General features: G+C 50.6%; 4 protein-coding genes across 4 annotated transcripts; 2 read left to right on the forward strand and 2 right to left on the reverse strand.

Moving 5' to 3' along the window:
* Positions 1–1,513: 1,513 nt before the first annotated feature.
* Positions 1,514–3,633, reverse strand: LOC101771182. Its single transcript, XM_004960022.4, has 2 exons — positions 2,529–3,633; positions 1,514–1,964 (listed from the first exon to the last, which is right to left on the reverse strand). Exon 1 carries the CDS (start codon positions 3,505–3,507, stop codon positions 2,674–2,676), a length of 834 nt encoding a protein of 277 aa, XP_004960079.1. The 5' UTR covers positions 3,508–3,633; the 3' UTR covers positions 1,514–1,964; positions 2,529–2,673.
* Positions 3,634–10,516: 6,883 nt separating this feature from the next.
* LOC101771581 (dihydroorotate dehydrogenase (quinone), mitochondrial) lies at positions 10,517–14,429 on the reverse strand. The gene is made up of 11 exons (XM_004960023.2): positions 14,137–14,429; positions 13,469–13,551; positions 12,950–13,273; positions 12,577–12,832; positions 12,282–12,362; positions 12,095–12,202; positions 11,983–12,012; positions 11,720–11,857; positions 11,531–11,568; positions 11,350–11,449; positions 10,517–10,953 (listed from the first exon to the last, which is right to left on the reverse strand). The coding sequence occupies exons 1-11, from the start codon at positions 14,308–14,310 to the stop codon at positions 10,879–10,881; spliced, it is 1,407 nt and encodes a 468-aa protein (XP_004960080.1). The 5' UTR covers positions 14,311–14,429; the 3' UTR covers positions 10,517–10,878.
* A 274-nt stretch (positions 14,430–14,703) lies between these two features.
* Positions 14,704–15,675, forward strand: LOC101778505 (serpin-Z1-like). The gene is made up of 2 exons (XM_004963323.1): positions 14,704–15,358; positions 15,584–15,675. Exons 1-2 carry the CDS (start codon positions 14,704–14,706, stop codon positions 15,673–15,675), a joined length of 747 nt encoding a protein of 248 aa, XP_004963380.1.
* A 1,809-nt stretch (positions 15,676–17,484) lies between these two features.
* On the forward strand, positions 17,485–19,275 carry LOC101778912 (pentatricopeptide repeat-containing protein At2g13600). Its single transcript, XM_004963324.1, has one exon. The coding sequence runs from the start codon at positions 17,485–17,487 to the stop codon at positions 19,273–19,275; it is 1,791 nt and encodes a 596-aa protein (XP_004963381.1).
* Positions 19,276–19,392: the final 117 nt, after the last annotated feature.

The following is a 19,392-nucleotide window of genomic DNA, read 5'->3' on the forward strand; positions in this document are numbered from 1 at the left end:
TGGGTAGTGGTTGTTCTTTCTCCACCCCCCCCTCCTTTGTGTTCACAACAAGCACCAATAAATTTGGTAGTGAGAAGAAAAAAATATGCTATCTGTGGAGTAGGAGAGCAGATGTACCCCCCCCCCACGCCTCCCTCTGGTTGGGATTTCATAGAGTATTTTGTTATTTGCTCAAAAAAAAACTACTATAGTCTGGTTAAAATAAAAAATGGTGGTGTTTGCTCTTCGTTCCCCGCCCCAGCTGGGAGGATTATTTTTTTTTTTGTCCACCATTCACGATTATAATAGAGCGGGCGGATTGACTACGGTAATTGGAAGTCCCTCCCTGAACCCCGGGGGGGGGGGGGGGGTACCTAGCCTTTACAAATGTGAGTGCATCTATCTACTCCTTTTGATGTTGAGATGGATGCAGCCCATGGAATTGTGCAGGCTAGGGGAGCTGCAGGGGAAAGAATCCACCATACAGATCTGAATCCTGATGGATAAGTTGACTGTGGATGACAAGGATGAAACGCGAAATGCGCTTTCGAAATTGCGATGGAGGGGTGGTGGTTTGGGACTCGTTGGTGCTGCTGCCTTTCACGCAAAGCAATGACTTGCCCTGCAACCCTGCTTCACCGAATCACAATCATGCAGTTGTGCTTGTAGAAGGGATGGTTCAGTATATGGCCCTTTTCGCAGTGCGATGTGAAGAGCCATGCTCTTGAAGCAGTTCGGATGCCACTTTCAGGGGCACAAGGGACACGCGGTCCACTTCTGCCTCATCTCTCAAGTAAATTCACCATCGTTCGCCATGTACAGTACAAGCATATCTCCTGTTAGTAACTAACGTTCCATCGTTTCTTCTTCTTAATACAAAGATACGCAGCTCTCCTGCGTATTCTCGAAAAAAAAGCATATCTCCTGTAATATCCAAAGGAAATTATTGGAAGGCAAGCAACCTAGTATTGCACAAATTACAACCTTTGAAAGTTGAAAACAATCAGAATTTAGTCCCTGAATAGGACATCAAGTAGAACTGACTTCTACTCATCAGGAACAGATTCTATTCTGCATGTCACTGAAAGCAATACTGCAGAGTTTCAGAGTTCACAGCAAAGTACGCATACGTACTACTAGTCTACTACTGCTAGGTAGCCACTGAATATCTGCAGAATGGAAGCTGGAAATGTTCTCCGGGCATCATGCCTGTGCCTGTGCCCAACCAACAGACTCTCCAAGTTGGTTATCATATCAGGTTTGCAGCCTTTGCGATTCAAGAAAGCAGTCTCTGATCCCTTGCGTCTCAATGAATTTCCACCACGATGACTTGTTTGTCGTTACCCGTTTCGTTACACATGGGAGGAGCGTAGAAAAGGAGCGGTGTGTGAGGAAGAAAGAGGAACATCAGGGCAAAACAAATCCTTTCCTCTCACAGTTGTGACTTGCCATCTGGATGCATATGTGATGTTTTGATCAACAGTAGCACATGCATCTAAGTTTTTCTTTCAAGAATTGTTGACTGTTCACTTCAGACAAAAACAGTGGCTATGAACACACTGTAGCAACACTGAACAGGAGCCATCTAATGACCATTCCATGAAAATAAGAAAGAATCATGGAGCAAAGGTAGTGGCATGAACAGGCTGTGGCTCTCTCTATCCCACATTCCCACACACACACACACACACAAAACACACCCCATGTGGTAGCAACAGTTCATAGATAATCACAGGCACATCCACTACTTCACCAGTATTAGCACCATATATGAACTTGCACAATTAGCGCTGTTATAATCAGTAAAAGAGCTGTAGGAAAGGAAGGGAAGGAGAAGAACAAATGCCAGGCTAGCAAGGGCAACAACTGAAAAGGAGAACCTAACAGCCAGGTACCAACTCAAACCATCATTTCAGCGCATTAAGGTCATCTCTAGCTACTCCCACAGCACCTCCATCCAATAATCCATCCAGAACGTTCGCAGCCTGCAAATTCCAGAAAGGATCGAGACAAATTCGTCAGTTCCATTGTTTTGGTCACTTGTTCAAGACGAAGCATACTGCAGGCATCTTTTTTCTTTGAAAATAGAAATCTTGCTCTGCTGATTTTAGTGCCATCAGGGGACATATAACTTGGTCTACAGCCAATGATTTGCATAGCTTTCTAGTTTACTGAAAACATCTGTTGCTTCCATCTATCACTGAAGATTCAGATTTCAGAATACACCTTTTGACAGACAATTTTGACTAATTATTCGTTTGCACTCGCAGGAATGTCCATTAGTAGTAGTCAGCACTAAGCAAAGCATGCATCTACAGTTAGATCCTGATGGCACCGAAAGGGAAAGATGAAAGAAGTGGACCGGACTGCTAGAGCAGAAGCCGACCAATTTCTTGCTTTGTTACGGAAAGCAGCCACGCCAATGCGTCGCCAACCTCCGGACACGCAAACGACAACTCATTCCGGCTAACCAAGCAGCCGACTAATCTTAACCAAGAAGGGATTTTTATTACTGTTTCACCAAGGAGATCAATCACTAATAATTTTACCTAAGCATGGCGATTGGGATTGACCCGCCTCCCTCCGCTCCGGCGATCTCTTCGGAGGCACACCAAGATGAAAAACCAAAGATGCATGTGTCTATATACGCATCGTACGGCGGCGGCGGGGAGGGTGGGTCGGATCGGAGGGCGCCTATTGCCGCCCGAAGGAGTTGCGGTTCTTCTTGATGAAGTCGTCGAACCGCCGGTTCATCTCCTCCGCGCCGAGCGACGGGTCCCGCGCCCTCGGTGGCGGCCGCTGCGGCGATCGCTGCGCGGGAGGGGGAGACGCCGGCGCTGGTGCCGCGGCAGCAGCCGGGCGCGTCTTCTGCATGATGGCCTTCCACATGGCGTCCATGTCGTCGTCGCCGTCGCCGTCGCAGTCCACGGACTGGGACGGCAGCGAGAGCTCCCGTTCGAGGACCGCGCGTTCCTGCGCCGGCGCCATGCTGCGCCACGAGTCCGTGACGTAGGACGGGGAGGAAGAGGCGTCCTCGTCGGACTCCGTGGTGACGCAGGACTCGCCGCCGCCGGAGTCCGGGGAGAACTCGTGCTCCAGGTGGCCGGCGTACCCGGCGTCGGCGTCGAACTCCTCCTTGGCCTTGACGGCGGGGGCAGCCACCTCGGCGGCGGGGACAGAGGCCGCCGGCGGGTGCGGCGTGTGCTGCGCGACCGGCCAGGGGTCCTTGTGCTGGTTCGCCTGCGCTTGCTGGAAGTGCTTGTGGTCGGAGAGCTTCCAGATGACGAGGATGATGAGGTGCACGGTGACGAAGAGGTAGGGCGGGACGAGCCAGAAGCGCGCGACGGCCCACGCGCGCGGGAGCACGGCGCCGGCCACGGACACGAGCTGCGGGACGGCGAGGCGCGCCAAGGACGCGGCCGCGGCCAGCGCGGCGGACGCGAACGCCACCTTGGCCGCGAGCACCGTGGTCGTGGACATACCCCCGCCGCCACTGCCGCGGTGCCGCGAGGCGTAGGCGGACGGCATGGCGGCTGGACGCTGTGCTGGGCTGGGCGGCGGGGAGGTGGTGGAGGGCGAGACGAGCCGAGCGCGAGGAGGAGGTGTCGCGTGTCGCCGTCGCGGCGCGAGTAATGGGAGGAGGCGCTGGACAGGGAGGAGAGGGGAGTGGAGCGGGTGCCGCGGCTATTTATTGGGGGGAGGGTTCTGTGGATTTGCTCTGAACTGGATTATTCTTTTCCTGATTTGTTATTTACAACTTAACTGAATTGGTTAAAATTTAATTTAAGGAAAGTAAATCGAGTATTTACATCTCCTTGCGTTGTTGATGGCGATGGTAAGTTGCGTTTTCTACCTAGGGAAAGGAAACTCCCAAAATGTTACCACTACTGTAGACGGCAGGAGTAGTAATTTGTGGTAATCGACAGGCTCTCCCGTGTGATTGCGAAGGGAAGGAAAGGGATCGTCCACGGGAGGGACCGACCAACCAACCGGTGGCGAGGTGAGTGGCTGTGCGCCATACCCAGCAGCCTCATTCGCTGCTGGACCTCGCTGTTCCCAGTAATCATATTAGCTTCCACTTTTCGGCTAATCCATCTGGATTATGGATGGCTTTCTTCTTTGATAATTTGGTGCCAGACCAACATAATCCTTCAGGGAAAAGAAGAATTGAGAGCAATACGTACGTACTCTGTGGAAGTATAAACAATTTGGACTCGCAAGCGTCGGCAGGCCCTGTCACGAGCACTGTTTCTCATCTGACAGTGCAGCAGCCTCACATGATTGGATTTGGATTTGAGCTCCCCGATCCGGCTACAAATGGTCATGGAACTCGGGACAGCGCAGTGCGTACACACGGCCGGCCCAGCCATCTGCCCTCTGGCTCGTCAACTCCTTCAAGTAAACAATGCATTTCCCAGATCACCGCATTTCGCCGGATCCAGATCAGCCGAGCATGGTCAAAGGCCAAACGTTCCAGACAGAACAAGTCTTTTACCTAACCGTTAGCGCTCTAGCTTTGTTTAGGTTAACTACTAACCACTCGCCATTCACCAGATGTTCCAAAAAAATTTACTCCTACCTTTGATTAGCAGGAGTAGAATACAACGAAAGCACTGCTTATTTGCTATGGATGGAGGCACAGATTTGTTGGGTTCCGGCGGCAGGCCTTCCAGATTCTTCCTGCCCCCAACGCCGCCGCCCACCACCAAACTCACCAACGTCACCCGCCGCTGATCCACGGGTGGTGGTGGATGCCGATCGCGCGTCGGATCAGCATCACCACCGAGCAGTCGCTGCGTGCGCGCACAGCCGTTTCGCCGATCCCAGAGGACTCGGGATGGCCGTGCTGGACCGAGAGATGCCGGCGGGGATCGAGCTCCATCTCCGGCACGTCGGCAGGCGCGGTCAACCAGCCGAGACGCTACGCGTACACGGCCTGTCTCGTCACCGTCTCTCCCTCTCTCTCGCTCTCTCCTTCGGGGTGGCCAAAAAGAAAAACTCACGCTACTGTAGAGTGCGTTGCGATACACCGCGTTCGCAACGGCGCCATACTGAACTTGTGATGAACTGCATTCCATGGCCCTGATGTCCGGGACACGGAACGGGACGGCACGCTGAGCCGCAGCTGTCACCCTGCACCTCGTCCGAATTATCAGCGGCTGTCGCCGTTGCTATCGCCCGACAGCGGCACACAGGCGAGGCGCTGGCGCTGCTGCAGAAGGGTCGCCGATGGCGACCGGCCATGCGTGCATTCAGTGCAGCCGGCCGGCGACCGAGACCGACCTGCCGACGTGATCCCACCCCGGACACCGATGTGAAGGGTCTCGCCTCGCCCTCGCTCATCCTGACCACCTGACGGCCGGCGTGTGCCTAGCCAGATTAACATCAACTACGACGTACGCCGGCTGTCTAAATCACGTGAGATTAGCTGAATCCGCAGCATTAACAACGTAAGCAAGCCCGACGGTTCTGCAAGGCTGTCTCTTGCTATGCTGTAGTAGCTTGCTGCAGAAGCGCCAGTTCTGAGCTAGCTTTGTTCCTTCGCTTTGCCAAAGGCAGGTCCATCAGGTGGTCCGGCAGATCGATCGATCATGCCGTGAGCAAGGGAAGAAGAACAACGTTTGCGTAGGTCAGATGCGTGTACAAATCTTCAGCATGTTCTTAGAGGAAAAATAAACAAAAGAAAAGGCCTGTGGGTTCTGAATTCATAAGATTTACAACTGGATTTGGGAGGACGAATTTCTATCTTTTCTCTGCCGGAATTAAACTAGTTTTTCTTTCGTTGTTCGAAAAGGGCCCTCGTATCGCTCGTCACATCATCAATGGTATTCTGGCTTGCTTTTTGTAAATTACAAAATTCACGAAAGCGTAAGAGTACATCTCATATTATACTAAACTCGGCGTTAAAATACCCTCTTCTGAATGGGAAAGGAATGGCGTGTTCATGTACTTTCTCCATTCTTAACAAAAGAGCACTCCCTGTCCATGCATTTGTTAAACTAAAGCGTTTGTAGCTAGTGAGGGGTTAGTTCGGGTTAATTAAACTAAACAATGTGCCAAATAAAGTTCAAACTCGAACCCTAACCGCCCAAGTTTGGTTCCCTTCCGTACAGTCCAGTTCAACAGAGGTGGCTTTCCCTGATGCCCTCCCGCTTCAGAGCCTGCTTTATTCCTTGCTTCTCCTAAACTAAATACCACTTGATGCATGCATGCCGCAAATAAACGATTGGATCAGACGTGCCCGTGCATTATTCGATCGGTTACCATTTAATTATTAGTTGGAAGAATAAGCTATAGTTCGATTAATTAAGCTCTTCGAAATATCTGATCCACTGACCACAATTAGTGGTGCGGATTATGGAATTCGGTCCAGCTGCAATTGAATATTAGTTCGAGAACAAGTGATGTTTCAGGCAATTGTGATGAGCTGGTGTTGTTAGGCACTTAAGCAGCAGGGATTTCGCATAATCTCACAAAAAAGGGTGGAATAATCCATTCTCTTTAAATATTCTTTTTTTAAAAAAAAGATCGTGATTTTTTAGTCGATCAATTTCCATGCCCACTTGTGCCTTCAGGTTGGTTGAGAGTCATCAGGGAGGGTTTGAGTTTAAGCCAGCCATGCCAGACACCGTGATGATGCATGCTGTAAGCCTGTAATGGCGTTTCAAATAAGTTTTAAGCATCCTTTTAATTTGGGTGAGAAAAGTGAGACTTCTCCTTGCCACCATCTACCAACACTAGCACTGTGCATGCATCCAAAAGACCAGAACAATAATGAACTCGATCGCAATCAATCAGTGATGGTCCTAATAACATATGCTAAGAAACCAATCCTCCTCTTCCCTTTTTGGCGAAACATATACACCCAACTTCAAATCAAACGCACATCACTTTCAAATTCAAATTCGAAAAACTAGTGCACTGGAGGGGTGCTTTTGCGGCCTGATGACCATTCTTGATGGGCCCTGGCATTGGCAGGCATCCCCATCACTTGAGCGCGGAGCAACAACTATGGTGATAAAAGCGGATGGTGGTGGGGCTCTGATCTTTCCATGGGCGGTGCGATCGTGCATGGCCTGGCCCTTCTCTTTCCATCTTCTTCTTCTTCTTCTTCTTCTTCTTCCTTCCTCTTTAGACCATTGCTATCATCATTGCCACTCACTAATAATCCATGCCCAATTTTTCTTCTTATAACGACGAACTCATTCTCCTCTAACTTTTCCTGGCCTGTCTTGTTTGAAAGTTGTGTGGAGCTCCTGGTGTGATGTGTTCATTCAAGCTTTAATTTGCTTGTTTAGCATGTTTACTAATTCGTGGTCACTGTGCTGATGGGAGAAAATCTCTGTGAAAGCGATCGGCGCGCCAATGGATCTGGCGATTGCAAAGTTCCGGGATAAGCACGGCCGCCTCAGTGGTGATTGGTGACAACTGACAAGGGTAATGTTAAATTGCTAAATGCTAATGCAGCAGTGGATCGGACGAGGCGAAATTTCTGTGCGCTGCACTTGTGCGTCCAGCAGTCAAAGTCTCTGAATTTGAAATTCGGGACTTGCAGGATTTGCAGGCGTTTTAAAAAACGAGATATTTGCAGCGGTCGATATCCCAGTCTGTTCATCCTGCGTTCCTGCCGGATCGATCCATCGAATCGGATCCTGATGATTATGCAGGGCTATGATTGGGAGGAAAGTGCCGGATGGATGGACGATGCTTTACTTGGCGTCAACCTGCCTGCTGAACTGATCAAACACTGCTGGTGCATCCGCCCATGGCAATGCTGCTCTGGTCTCTTTGGGTGGAGTGGCCACCGGCGAATGGAGAGGCGCCGTCGGCTTGGCCGTGGCCCCCATTGCTCCCGGCGCCATCATGGCATGTGTGCTCCGATTCCTTGCTTGCCCCGAGCCGCTCGTTTTGGCGTTGCCGCGCATCGGCGTTTGCATGTGGGGTTGGCTAGGCTAATCATTTACTACTTTTTACTAATGCCAGCAGCATCTCTGGAATGTTGCTGCTGTTGGGTTGGGAGCATTAGCCGACGGTAATGCTTTTTCTTCGTGGAGTTTGCGTGAAGCAAACAACCCATTAACGCCACAAGAAAAGAAAGGAAATCACAATCTGTTAGAGCTGAAACCTGATCAAGCAATCAACAGCAGACAGATCAACATGAAAGATCTATCAACAGATTAGCAGTGAGCAGTGTAGTCTGCTCGTTGCAAGTGCAGTGAAGAACAGACTATGGAGATGACTGCCCGTGCCCGGCAAGTAGGCCGTCACGCGGTTGGTCGTGGTAGAGGGCTAGAGGCTACATGAACTCCAAGCGGCAGATGCAACGGTTCAGGAGCAGCTGGACCCGGCGATGGATTGGCGACAACCGGTAGAGTGAGTCTTGTTTTGGTGCGGGATCCCGCGCGCCGGGAACGGCTGCCCCCTTGTGGATCGGCGCGCGAGCAAAGGCACCGACGGCGATTCGGCCGCGTCCGGCGACATGCCGTCATTCAGAGAGATAGTCACGACACGAGGTCGATCGAACTGTCGTCTGTCAAGCCCCCCTCGACGCGTTGGCACGGCACCTCAGCGACAGTTTTACCACTGACACGATTCGTGTACGTAAAAAAAGGTGTGTTTTTGCCAGCTGGTCTGTACATATAACTGCCGGTCATACTAGCCAACAGGCAACAGAATAGGGTCAGACGTGTCATTTTCATGGGCGGGGCTGTCAGGTGGGCGTGCCGTGCGGCCGGCGACGGCGAGCTACGGCTACGAGCCGGCCACTCGAGTAGCAAGCAGCAGCAGTAGCCGGAGTTGCATTTGTGCGCGAGCTGGGCGATCGCTGTCGGCGGGGCAGCCTAGCTTATCCGGGCTGTCCGCCCGTCCCCGCACGCGCCCAGCTGGTGAGCACAAATCCTGTCGCCCGCCGGCCGCCACTAGCGACCGACTCGGCAAGCGGAGAGGCCCGGCGCCGGCCTGGTCAGCGCGCCCGCCCATGTGGGTCAAGTCCAACGCCAAAGCCATGGCATGTCGTCTTGCTCCTGTCAGGTTGCAGCGATGTCTCGACTCTTCTACCTGCGTCAATCTGACTGTCACTGCAACGTATAGTTTACACAGAGATTTCGCCGAAAACTGTTCAATTTCATGTTTTGGGTTAAAAACCGTAGAGTTCTACTACAATCTCAAGCAGTCCCTACTGGCCTTCAAGTTGCTGCCTGGAAGAAGCAGCTTCATCGTTCCAGAGCGTCTGGATTCAGGACAATGAGGTCATCACATTTTGGACGATGCTGTCTCGAAGAATCTTGGGCGGATGCTGCTGCTGCTTTCAATGGCCCCCAAAATTCAACTTGTTTATGGTTTTGTTAGGTCTATAAGTGGCTGCATTGTACGAGTACTACAAGAGGTGCCTTCCGGAAGAGTCAAGCCCCAGTCCCGGCCGCACCAACCAACGCGAACAAGTGGCGATCAACAAGCGACAGAGACGTGTCACGAAGCAGCAGAATGGCTCACCACTTCATCTGGGCGGCCAAAAGCCCATGGAAAGTTCGTTAAACAAATCGAGAGGAGCAGGTGATCAGAAAAGGATGCCATCACTGACGGTAAAATATTCAGATCATATGGCACCGAGTTATTACAAACATTGAAAACTGGATCATTTGATCGTGGCGCCGAGTTACATTACGTTATCGGCCTGAAAGATTAGCACTAGGAAACAGCAAAAGGAGCCCATGTAACAACGATCGATCGATCGATCTTGGTTGATGCTGACATCAGTCATGCGGCGACAAATGGACAGGGGGACTAAAGAAAGCTCGAGTCCGTCGATGTGGGGCTCGAGGATGCGATTAGCAAGCGATTAACATGAGTACATGACAAAGTGCTCAATGATAAGTAAACCTATCAACCACCAGGAGGCCAGTAGACCTCACATTAGTAGTAAATAAACAAACAGTTGCTGATGGTCGTGTGTGAGGAGTAGCAACAACTAACATGACACCTTACCAACCCTGTAGATGGCATCAAGGATTCTGTTCATGCACATGCTGACATGCACCAGGGGTGGTCAGCTCAAACTGGAAGGGAGATGCATGATGCATTCCATCATGTTTTCTTAGACTTGTAAACGGGGACATTTCAAATGAGCTAACTGGGACATTATGGGCACCTTGCATAATCATGATATTTAGATATTTCAAACAAAAGATGACAGCTACTTTGGTCCGGTTTATAATTCTAAGATAATATACATATGATTGAGCATGTAATGAGTGATCAGTCACGATTCAGCTTAAGGAAGATGACTGATAACATTTCATCATGTTTTCTTAGACTTGCACAGAAGTACATTTCAAATGAGTTAAATAGGAAAGTATGTCACGGGTGTGAAGTACATTATAGGACATTATATATAAGTTTTATTTACACAAAGCTGTGACAAGAACCAGCAGGAATTCAATGTCAATGTCAACTGCCAAGTATGAAACTCCTTATCATTACGTTAGAAAACATGCATGCTAATACAGTGAGATGCAGACCAAAGATATTCCTCAGGGAATTAAAAACGGCAACCTGCAATTTCTGATATATTATGGAACTTTAAAACCGTTCTGAACTCCTGACCCATAAACCAACGTGTATCTTTCAAAAGGACGCCGCAAAATATACACATACTTAACCAAAATCTGTTGTACAACTTGCTCGAACACAGGCAAAGAGCTCATGTATATGCACGTGATACAGCCACTCATTACTCAGGTTAATGAGTACCGCTCACCCAAAAAAGTTTCAACTTGGTATTCCATTTCAAGTACTGGCCAAATGAAATTGGCAAGCATGCTAACAGAAAAGTTGTTTGCTTCTCAACAGAATCATATGAACCTAACGGAATGGTTATTCAGGCCTTCTCATCTGCTAGGATCACCTGAAATCTGCCCCAACTGCTTCCTGAACAGATTTGAAACCATCTCTTTCCAAACATTCTGCTAGCTCAGCCTGAAATGTCAAATGATCTATTAGTATCAAACTTGAAATGACTCCTAAAATATTTTGAGCAGATAGTTGGAATCATTTCCAGTAAAACAGTGAAAACACTCCGGGAAAAAACATGTTCTTTTATATGTTTATAACTTACAACTACATATCTTTTGCATTAGCTAAATCTGTTTGTCTCCTATTGCCTTATGGCCAATGAATAAAGATATCATACTCTTGTAGTTGTAAAGTGTAGAACACATTAGATGAAGTAGGTGCACTTCGGGAAAATATCTCTTCTCAGAATCCTATAATATTGACTACGAAAACAGCATTTTTATTTTTACTGCCTAAACTTTGAATTAAGAACATAATGATGTACTTCATATGTAGCAGTCGTGTTTAACTTATACTAACCTTTATTCTAGGTATAAGAGCTGGACCACCATAAGCAAGAGCAGTGTAAAGTTGAACAAGAGTAGCTCCAGAACGGATCTTCTTGTATGCATCCTCACCGCTGTAGTTATATACATAAACTTGATTGAAATTATGCGCACTAAAAGTGCAAAAAAAAAAGTAGATATAGAAATCCCAGTACCTGCTTACACCACCACAGCCTATGAGGGGAATCTTGCCCTGCAAGTGATACACAAGAGTTGCTCATGAACAAGGCATACCAATAAACTGCTATTTTATTTTAATAAAGGTAATACATTTGCTGATCAGCGCAAAGAAGCTTAAAAAAATAGATGTAGTTTTACGTAAGCAACAGGGGTAACACACTTACGCGTGTAAGGATATACATCTCCCTGAGAATGTTAGTAGATAAGTCAAATAAAGGCTTCCCACTTAATCCACCGGTTTCCTGAGCCAATGGATGTGTATCTGTGGGCGGTGGTCTGGAAACTGTGGTGTTTGATATAATCTGTGTGGTTAACAACATCGTTAAAAATTAGCACAAAATCTGGATGAGAGAAATACAAATAGAATGAAAGTTACACAAGACTAGGCCAGTCAGTGCCATAAGTTGTGGCAGGATTGTAAACCTACCAGGCCATCCAATCTAAGAGCAAGTGCAACCTGGAAAACATTAAGAAAGGCATAAGATTCTTGATTATATGATGGACAAGTTTGTCTAACAAGGCTAAGTTCAGTATGTCACCGCAGCAATATCCTCAAGATCCTGCTTAGACAAGTCTGGTGCAATTTTCACGAGCAATGGTGGAGGACCATCTTCAGCCCACTGCATCTCGTCTCGTGCAGCTTGCACCTGCACATCCAATTTGAGTCATATAGATTTCCCATGCAAACATAAGAGAAGATGCACTTCAATTTAAACAGCTACACACCTTCTTAACAAGATCTTTCAGTTGTTTTCTACCTTGCAATTTGCGAAGACCAGGAGTATTTGGGGAAGAAATGTTAATGACCTGCATTAATAGTAGAAAATAAGCCTCATACTAAACCTCCAAAAATACTGTCCACCCAGAAAAGCAATCAAACTTCACAATAAAAACAAAAGAATGAAAATGTTCAGACATTCTGTTTCTCCAGTCTCTAGATAGGCTTCTAAACCTACAGTCCATATGAAACGATAAGTACCAAAGTTTGTAGTGTGAAGTTAGTAAGTGCAAGGACGGATACCAAGTAATCAGCATATTGTGACAATGTATGAACTCCTTGCACATAATCAGCAGCAGCATCTTCACTAGTCTTGTTCTTGCCAAGATTGACTCCCAGGATTCCAGGTCCTGCTTTCCCTCCTTGCTTTATGTCACTGGTTGAGGGGGGCGTGGAGCTGGAAGTTTCTTCCATCTTCCGCTTACCATGTTGTGCCCCAAGACGCTTAGCAACAACTACGATTCCTTCACTATTGAATCCATATCGATTGATTACAGCACTGAAGGGAAACAAAGAAAACAGCAGCAGAAGAAACTAATTAGTAACATTCTGAATTTTATGGAACTTGATTGACATGGAACAGTTTGAATATAAATAACAAGACACGAATGCTTACCCATGCTCCTTTAATCTGAAAACTCGAGGCTTGGGATTTCCCTCTTGAGGATGAGGTGTCACAGAGCCAACTTCCACAAAGCCAAAACCCATGCCTAAGAGGCCTTCAACTGCCTCAGCATTTTTATCAAAGCCAGCGGCAAGACCAATTGGATTGGCAAACTTCCTTCCCCAAACCTCTAGCCCGAGAACCGGTGGGTCAGGTCTCTTTTCTCTTGGAACAAATCCGTGGGCAGCAGCTTTAACTGCCAAACGATGAGCAAACTCTGCATCTAGTAGTGCAAAAAGTGGATTCACGAGTTCTGTCGACTTGAATAACCAGCCACTGCACAATCAGCAAGGGTTTAGCTTTAGCAAAGGGGCTTAGTCGATTAATAATGCTAAATAGTTACAGATTAATGAGCTTTTAAGAAATACCACTAAGCACAGATTTCCAAGCACATAAGGGGGTGGTTCCATGACATTCCAAATAGTAAAAATTAAAAATAGTTCTAGAGAAATAGTTGCCAAGAACACGCACCAAAACCTGGCCTCATCAGCAGTACTAACATAAGCACCTCCACCAATGGCCAACCCTATCAAGGCCCCAGTTAAAAGCCTTCCCTGCCAAATGATAAGAAACACAAAACAAATTAATGAAACAAAACACAAAAAAAGGCCATAGAAGAGTCAGACCGGAAATCAAATTCAAATCTAGGATTGAGACCTCACAAGATCCTCCACAGTCACAGCAATTAATTCATAAGCTTGTTTTAGTTCATTAGTATTGCTGGAAAAATCACACGTTGTTCGCAACATATTCAGAATATCATATTGAAGAGTGTGCCATTCATTGTTGCAGGACATGCAAAATCAGAGCTAGCCTTGATAGCACATCATGTAAAGACAGATTGTAAACAACTGTTGCAAAAGGCTTAACAAAAGACAACTTTCTTTAGATGCAACACGTTAAGGCGGCATGAAAGATGCAACCAATCAGCAGCATCAAGCACAGTAATAAGCTCGCTAAAGTTAGCAAGAAACAAATAAGCAGCACGCCGACTACAGTCCACAGATTCTAAAACCATTGCTCCTCATGCTAAGCAGCTTTTGTTGAAAAAAGCAGCGGGGGAGCTCAGCAAGATCACTGCCCGTGACATGTATGTTCAAATGCCGAGGCGACGGTGGAGGCGGGAGCGGGCGCGTTACCTTGCGGGGCGGCGGGGGCACCTTCTTCGGTGCGGCTGCGGCCTCCGCCGCCGCGCCGGACGCCGAGGCCGTGCTGGCCGACCGCGCGGATGCGCCGCCGCGCCATGCGGAGCCACGCAGGAGGACGTCGCGGAGAGAGCGCCGCCACACGCGAGCCGCGGCGGACGAAGACATGGGGGAAGGGCGGGAGGGAGACCACGCGCGGGAAGGGCGGAAGGCGTTGGAGCGCGCGAGGAGGGCGGGCGGCGGTGGCGGCGATGTGGGGGATGGTCAGCGTGGGGAGCAAGCAGAAGAGGAGGGGTTCTGAAGGGCTTAAGCGAGCAAGGAACAGAGGCACGAATTGGGTCGGGCCCAGATATGATATTTCACGTGTCTCAGCCCATTTTGCCAGCAACTCCTAACTAGATTAGACTCGCGTCTTGGGTTTGGCCCAGGTTACTAACTTCTGCCCAGTTTGTGCAAGATATTTATTTGCATTATTCTTTGCGACTGTGCATCGTTGTTTTTTAATCAACCCGGGCCTTTTCTTTTGAGGAATCATGGCACGAGGTCCGTTGCCAGTAGCTAATGGCCCTGTTTGGATACGCGGCAGCCTCCGATTTCAAAGCCGCCGCGAGGACGGTTGCGTTCGGCGACAACCCCGCGGCGGCCAGAGCCGAGATCAACGACTGGTTCAGGAGCGAGGCCGGCGGCTTCGTCGACAACCTCCTCACCGAGGGCTCCATCGACGGCAGCACGGCCGTCGTCCTCGCCAACTCGCTCTACTTCAATGGCTATTGGTACAACCCATTCTTCCCGCGCCTCACCCAAGATGGTGCCTTCCATGTCACTCCGGACCACGCGGTGCGCGTGCCTTTCATGACAGGGAGTCACCAGCGCACCTTCATGTACATCGGCTGCCATCCTGGCTTCAACGTCCTGCGCATGCCCTACTGCACCGGTGGCGGCGGCGGCGGCGGCGGGATGTTTGCCATGTGCATCTACCTCCCCGACGAACGCGACGGCCTGCCTGGCCTCATGCGCCAGATCAGCTCCAACCCGGCCGCGTTACTGCACAAGACGATCCTGCCGAAGGTGCCTGTCACGGTGGGGGAGCTCAGGATACCCAAGCTTGAGGTGTCGCTCAAGGTGGAGGCCTCACGACTCCTGCGTGACCTGCCTTTTGACCCTGCCGCCAACTCCTTCTCGTTCAATGCTGATGGGTTCTTGCGCCTTCTTGCACGTATGCCATCGTCTGGGCAAACTGTACATACAGAGCGAGGTCGATTGTTGCATGGCATTACAGAAGAGGCTGCCTGCCTTAGCATTAGTCTTTCTCGAGGACCCGACACCTGAGTGTCGGAAACCTCAGAACACTCGACTTTGGCAGATCTGCAAATCTAGTGTTTTTTTACCTCCAAACATCCGATTTTTACACCCTTTGATTACGATTTTGGGGGCTACGAAGATGTTGGAGCCAGGGGAGAGCTGGAGGATCCAGAGTATCTCAAGGACGACACTGTCCTCATCCCGTCATCCGGTGTGACATCACTGTGCTGAACGACCCGGGCGTCGAGCGGCATGATCTCGAGACGCTTGACCTCCTCTGCGTCTGCAACGACGGCCTGTGCAAGAACCTCCATCTCCATGGCGGCAGCAGGAAGAAGAAAACGTCGCAGAGCCAGGAGACGAAGCTGCTGCCTTCCGCCTCGACCATCGGCGTCGTGGTTTGCACCGCCCACCGGGTGCCACGTCGTCAAGGTCAGCGGCTACTCTCAGACCAAGCTGCTCCCTGGCAACGGCAAGCACATCAAGTCCGCGGAGTTCAAGGAGGCCGGCCACGCGTGGCGCATCTGGTGCTTCCCCGACGGCGACCGCGAGGCCACATCGGGCTCTACCTCGAGCTCGCCGGCGAATCCACGGACGTCCACGCTGAACTCCAATTCATCCTGGTACCGCACGGCCAGCTGACAAGGGCGCAGCACGGTGGTAGAACCGGCGGCGGCCGCAGGACTTTCGTCAGCAAGTACACGGACAATTGCTTTGGCTCCATGGATTTCATGGCGAGGGAAGAGCTGGAGATGTCAGAGTACCTCAAGGACGATTGCTTCTGCCTCCGGTGTAACATCACCACCCTGAACAAGCCGGTCGTCAAGCTACATGACACGGAGACGCTGCAGCTCTTCTGTTACTGCAACGATGACCTCTGCGAGAACATCCACGCCCCTGACAAGATGAAGGTGGAGACTTGCCCAACGTCTCAGCCTCCACCTCCATCTCGGGCTAAAGAAGACGCTTCTTTCGTGCCTTCCCATTCGAGCCAAATCATCGCAACTCTGCTTGAAATTCATGATCTCACTTTTCTATAAAAAAAAACAGATCCAATTCAATATACTCATATCCTAGCCTTAACTTTATTTTCAAAATTTGATTAGTTCAATAATACAGGTTTTTCTTAAAAAAGGAAAGCAGATTACATCAGCTAATCCAAGATTTGGCCGTCGGACGCGAGGCAGGACACAACGCCGAGAGCCGAGAAGGCGTTCAGCGGGACACCTATAGTCCTATACTTCTCCTTCTCTCCATGCTCGGCTCCGACGGCCGGCCGTCGCGGCCTTGGAGGCCTCCGCCCTGCCCGTCGTGTCCTCGGCTCCTCGCGCCTCTCGCCGCCACTAGTCTTCTCGGATGGAATTGGCGAGGTCTGGAGCACCTTCGGCCCGAAAGCATTCACGTTTGGGAGAGGAGCGGCGGATCCCCAGTTCGCCGCAGCTCCCACTGGGCCGTCGGGTGCCGGCCGCCGGCGATCGGAGAGAGATCACGCCGGAGATCGTATCGCGACTGCGATAAAACATATTTCCGAATCGGTCCAAATATTTACAAATATACCCTTATTTAGATCGCGATTATTCTCCGCGATCCAATTATTTACATATAACCTCCTATTTTGGATCGCGATTATTCTCCGCGATCCGATTATTTGCACATTAGCCCCTCGTTCTTCCATCGCATCATTCTCTCCCATGGCCGTGGCCGCGCTCCCCTCTGCCGCCGGCGAGATGGACGTGCAGCAGAGCTGCGACCGGCGGTGCAAGACGATCCTATGTTCGCGCCTTGCCACAATATCGGTGCTCCTCCTCTTTTCGTCCGCCTAATCATATTTGCTCCGCTTCCTCCTCTCTTCTCCGCCTCCGGCGGCGGCTGGGTGCCCTCACACGGAGCCTCGACTGGGCTCGAGAGGACGAGGGGTTCATGTGGAGGCGCCAGTGCCTTCGACAACTCGCGCATGCCTTAACCGCGGCCGCTCAGGCTTAACCGCTCGAGCCAAACCCGGAGGCCCCGGCTGCGCGTGCAACCGACGGTGCGGCCGCAATGCCGCTGCGCGCACCGCCTGCCGTGCCGCGTCTTCGCTCTCCGGCCTCCGTGAAACCCCGTCGTTTCCACGCTGCCACCCACCACCACCACCACCACCAAGATCCCGTCCCAGTCCCTGCCTACACATACGCGACCCTCCTCCAGTGCAGCGCCGCCACTGCCGATCCCCTCCTCGCCGCCTCCCTCCATGCGGCGCTTCTCAAGCCGGGCCTCCTCTCCTCCGACCTCTTCCTGTCCAACCACCTCCTCATCGCCTACTTCAAGTCTCGCCTCCATCGCCACGGCCTCCGCCTGCTCGACGAAATGCCCCGGCGCAACGCTGTCTCATGGTCCGTCGCCATTGCGGGGCTCACGCAGGGGGACCAGCCCCGCGAAGCGCTTGCTCTGTTCCGGCGGATGCGTGTTGCCGGGTGCCCACCCAACGAGTTCGCGCTGGTGAGCGCGCTCAACGCGAGCTCGTTCGTAGGTGCCACGGGCACTGGCCGCGCGCGGCAGCTGTACGCTCTCGCCGTGCGCCTTGGCTTTGAGTCCAATGTCTTCCTGATGAACGCGTTCCTCGCTGCGATGGTCCGTCACGGGCAGCTCGCGGACGCGATGCAGTTGTTCGATGACGCTTGTGTCCGGGACATCGTCTCGTGGAACACGCTGCTTGCAGGGTTCGCGCGCCATTGGTGCGTGCAGGGATGGATTCTATGGCGAAGGATGGTTAGGGAAGCTGTTGGTGCCGACGGGTTCTCGTTCAGCACCGTGCTTTCTGGATTGGCGGCAAGGGCGAGCTTGGCAAGCGGCTTGCAAGTTCATGCGCAGCTTGTCAAGAGTGGCTTTGGGGATGATGTATATGTGGGGAACTCTTTGGTGGAGATGTACATGAAGAGCAAGTGCCTAGTTGATGGCATCAGAGCCTTCACCGAGATTCGCTGCAAAGATGTTGTGTCATGGACAGAGATGGCCGCTGGCTGCCTACATTGTGGTGAACCTGCTAAGGCAATTGGCATTTTCAGTCACATGATGCTGGATGGAGTTATGCCTAACAGTTACACATTTGCAACGGCAGCTAATGCTTGCGCAAGCCTCATTGATCTGGATGAAGGAAGGAAAGTTCATGGATATGTCATCAAGCTGGGAGATGAATCAGATGTTGGCGTCAACAATGCCCTCATTGACATGTATGCAAAGTGCGGGTCAGTGAGCTGTGCTTACAAGGTGTTCCAGTCGATGCAGCAGCGGCCGGTTATCTCCTGGACAGCGATGATCATGGGTTTTGCACAGAACGGGCTAGCTCGGGAGGCTGTGGAGGTGTTCGACGACATGCTGTTGAAAGGCGTGGCACCCAACTATGTCACATTAATCTGCGTTCTCTACGCTTGCAGCCAAGGTGGGTTTGTGGATGAAGGTTGGATATACTTCAACGCCATGGAGGGTAAGTTTGGAGTTCAGCCTGGCGAGGACCACTACGCCTGCATGGTCGATCTGCTTGGAAAAGCAGGCCATATCGAGGAGGCTGAAGAGCTGATATCAAGAATGCCATTCCGGCCTGGGGTCCTTGTCTGGCAGGCATTGCTTGGTGCCTGCCGTCTTCATGGCAACGAAACTGTAGGCAGGAGAGCTGCAGAGCATGCACTTGCGCTCGAAAACGATGATCCATCGACATACACGTTGCTGTCCAACATTCTTGCCGGCCGTCAAAATTGGGACAGTGCAGGAAGGGTGAGAGGATTCATGGGAGACACAGAAATCACAAAGCTACCTGGATCTTCATGGTTTCAGTCCCCGCTTGACAGAAACTAAACTTGTATCAGGTAAACTTCAGTTCAACAGAATATAAGCATCTGGTTGTGCATTTGACCTGGAAGCATCAGACTACAGAAAGAAGCAGGTACTTAGATCATCTATATCTGATTGGAC

This window comes from Setaria italica, chromosome III (genome assembly GCF_000263155.2).
Source record: "Setaria italica strain Yugu1 chromosome III, Setaria_italica_v2.0, whole genome shotgun sequence".
Taxonomy (NCBI): Eukaryota; Viridiplantae; Streptophyta; class Magnoliopsida; order Poales; family Poaceae; genus Setaria; species Setaria italica.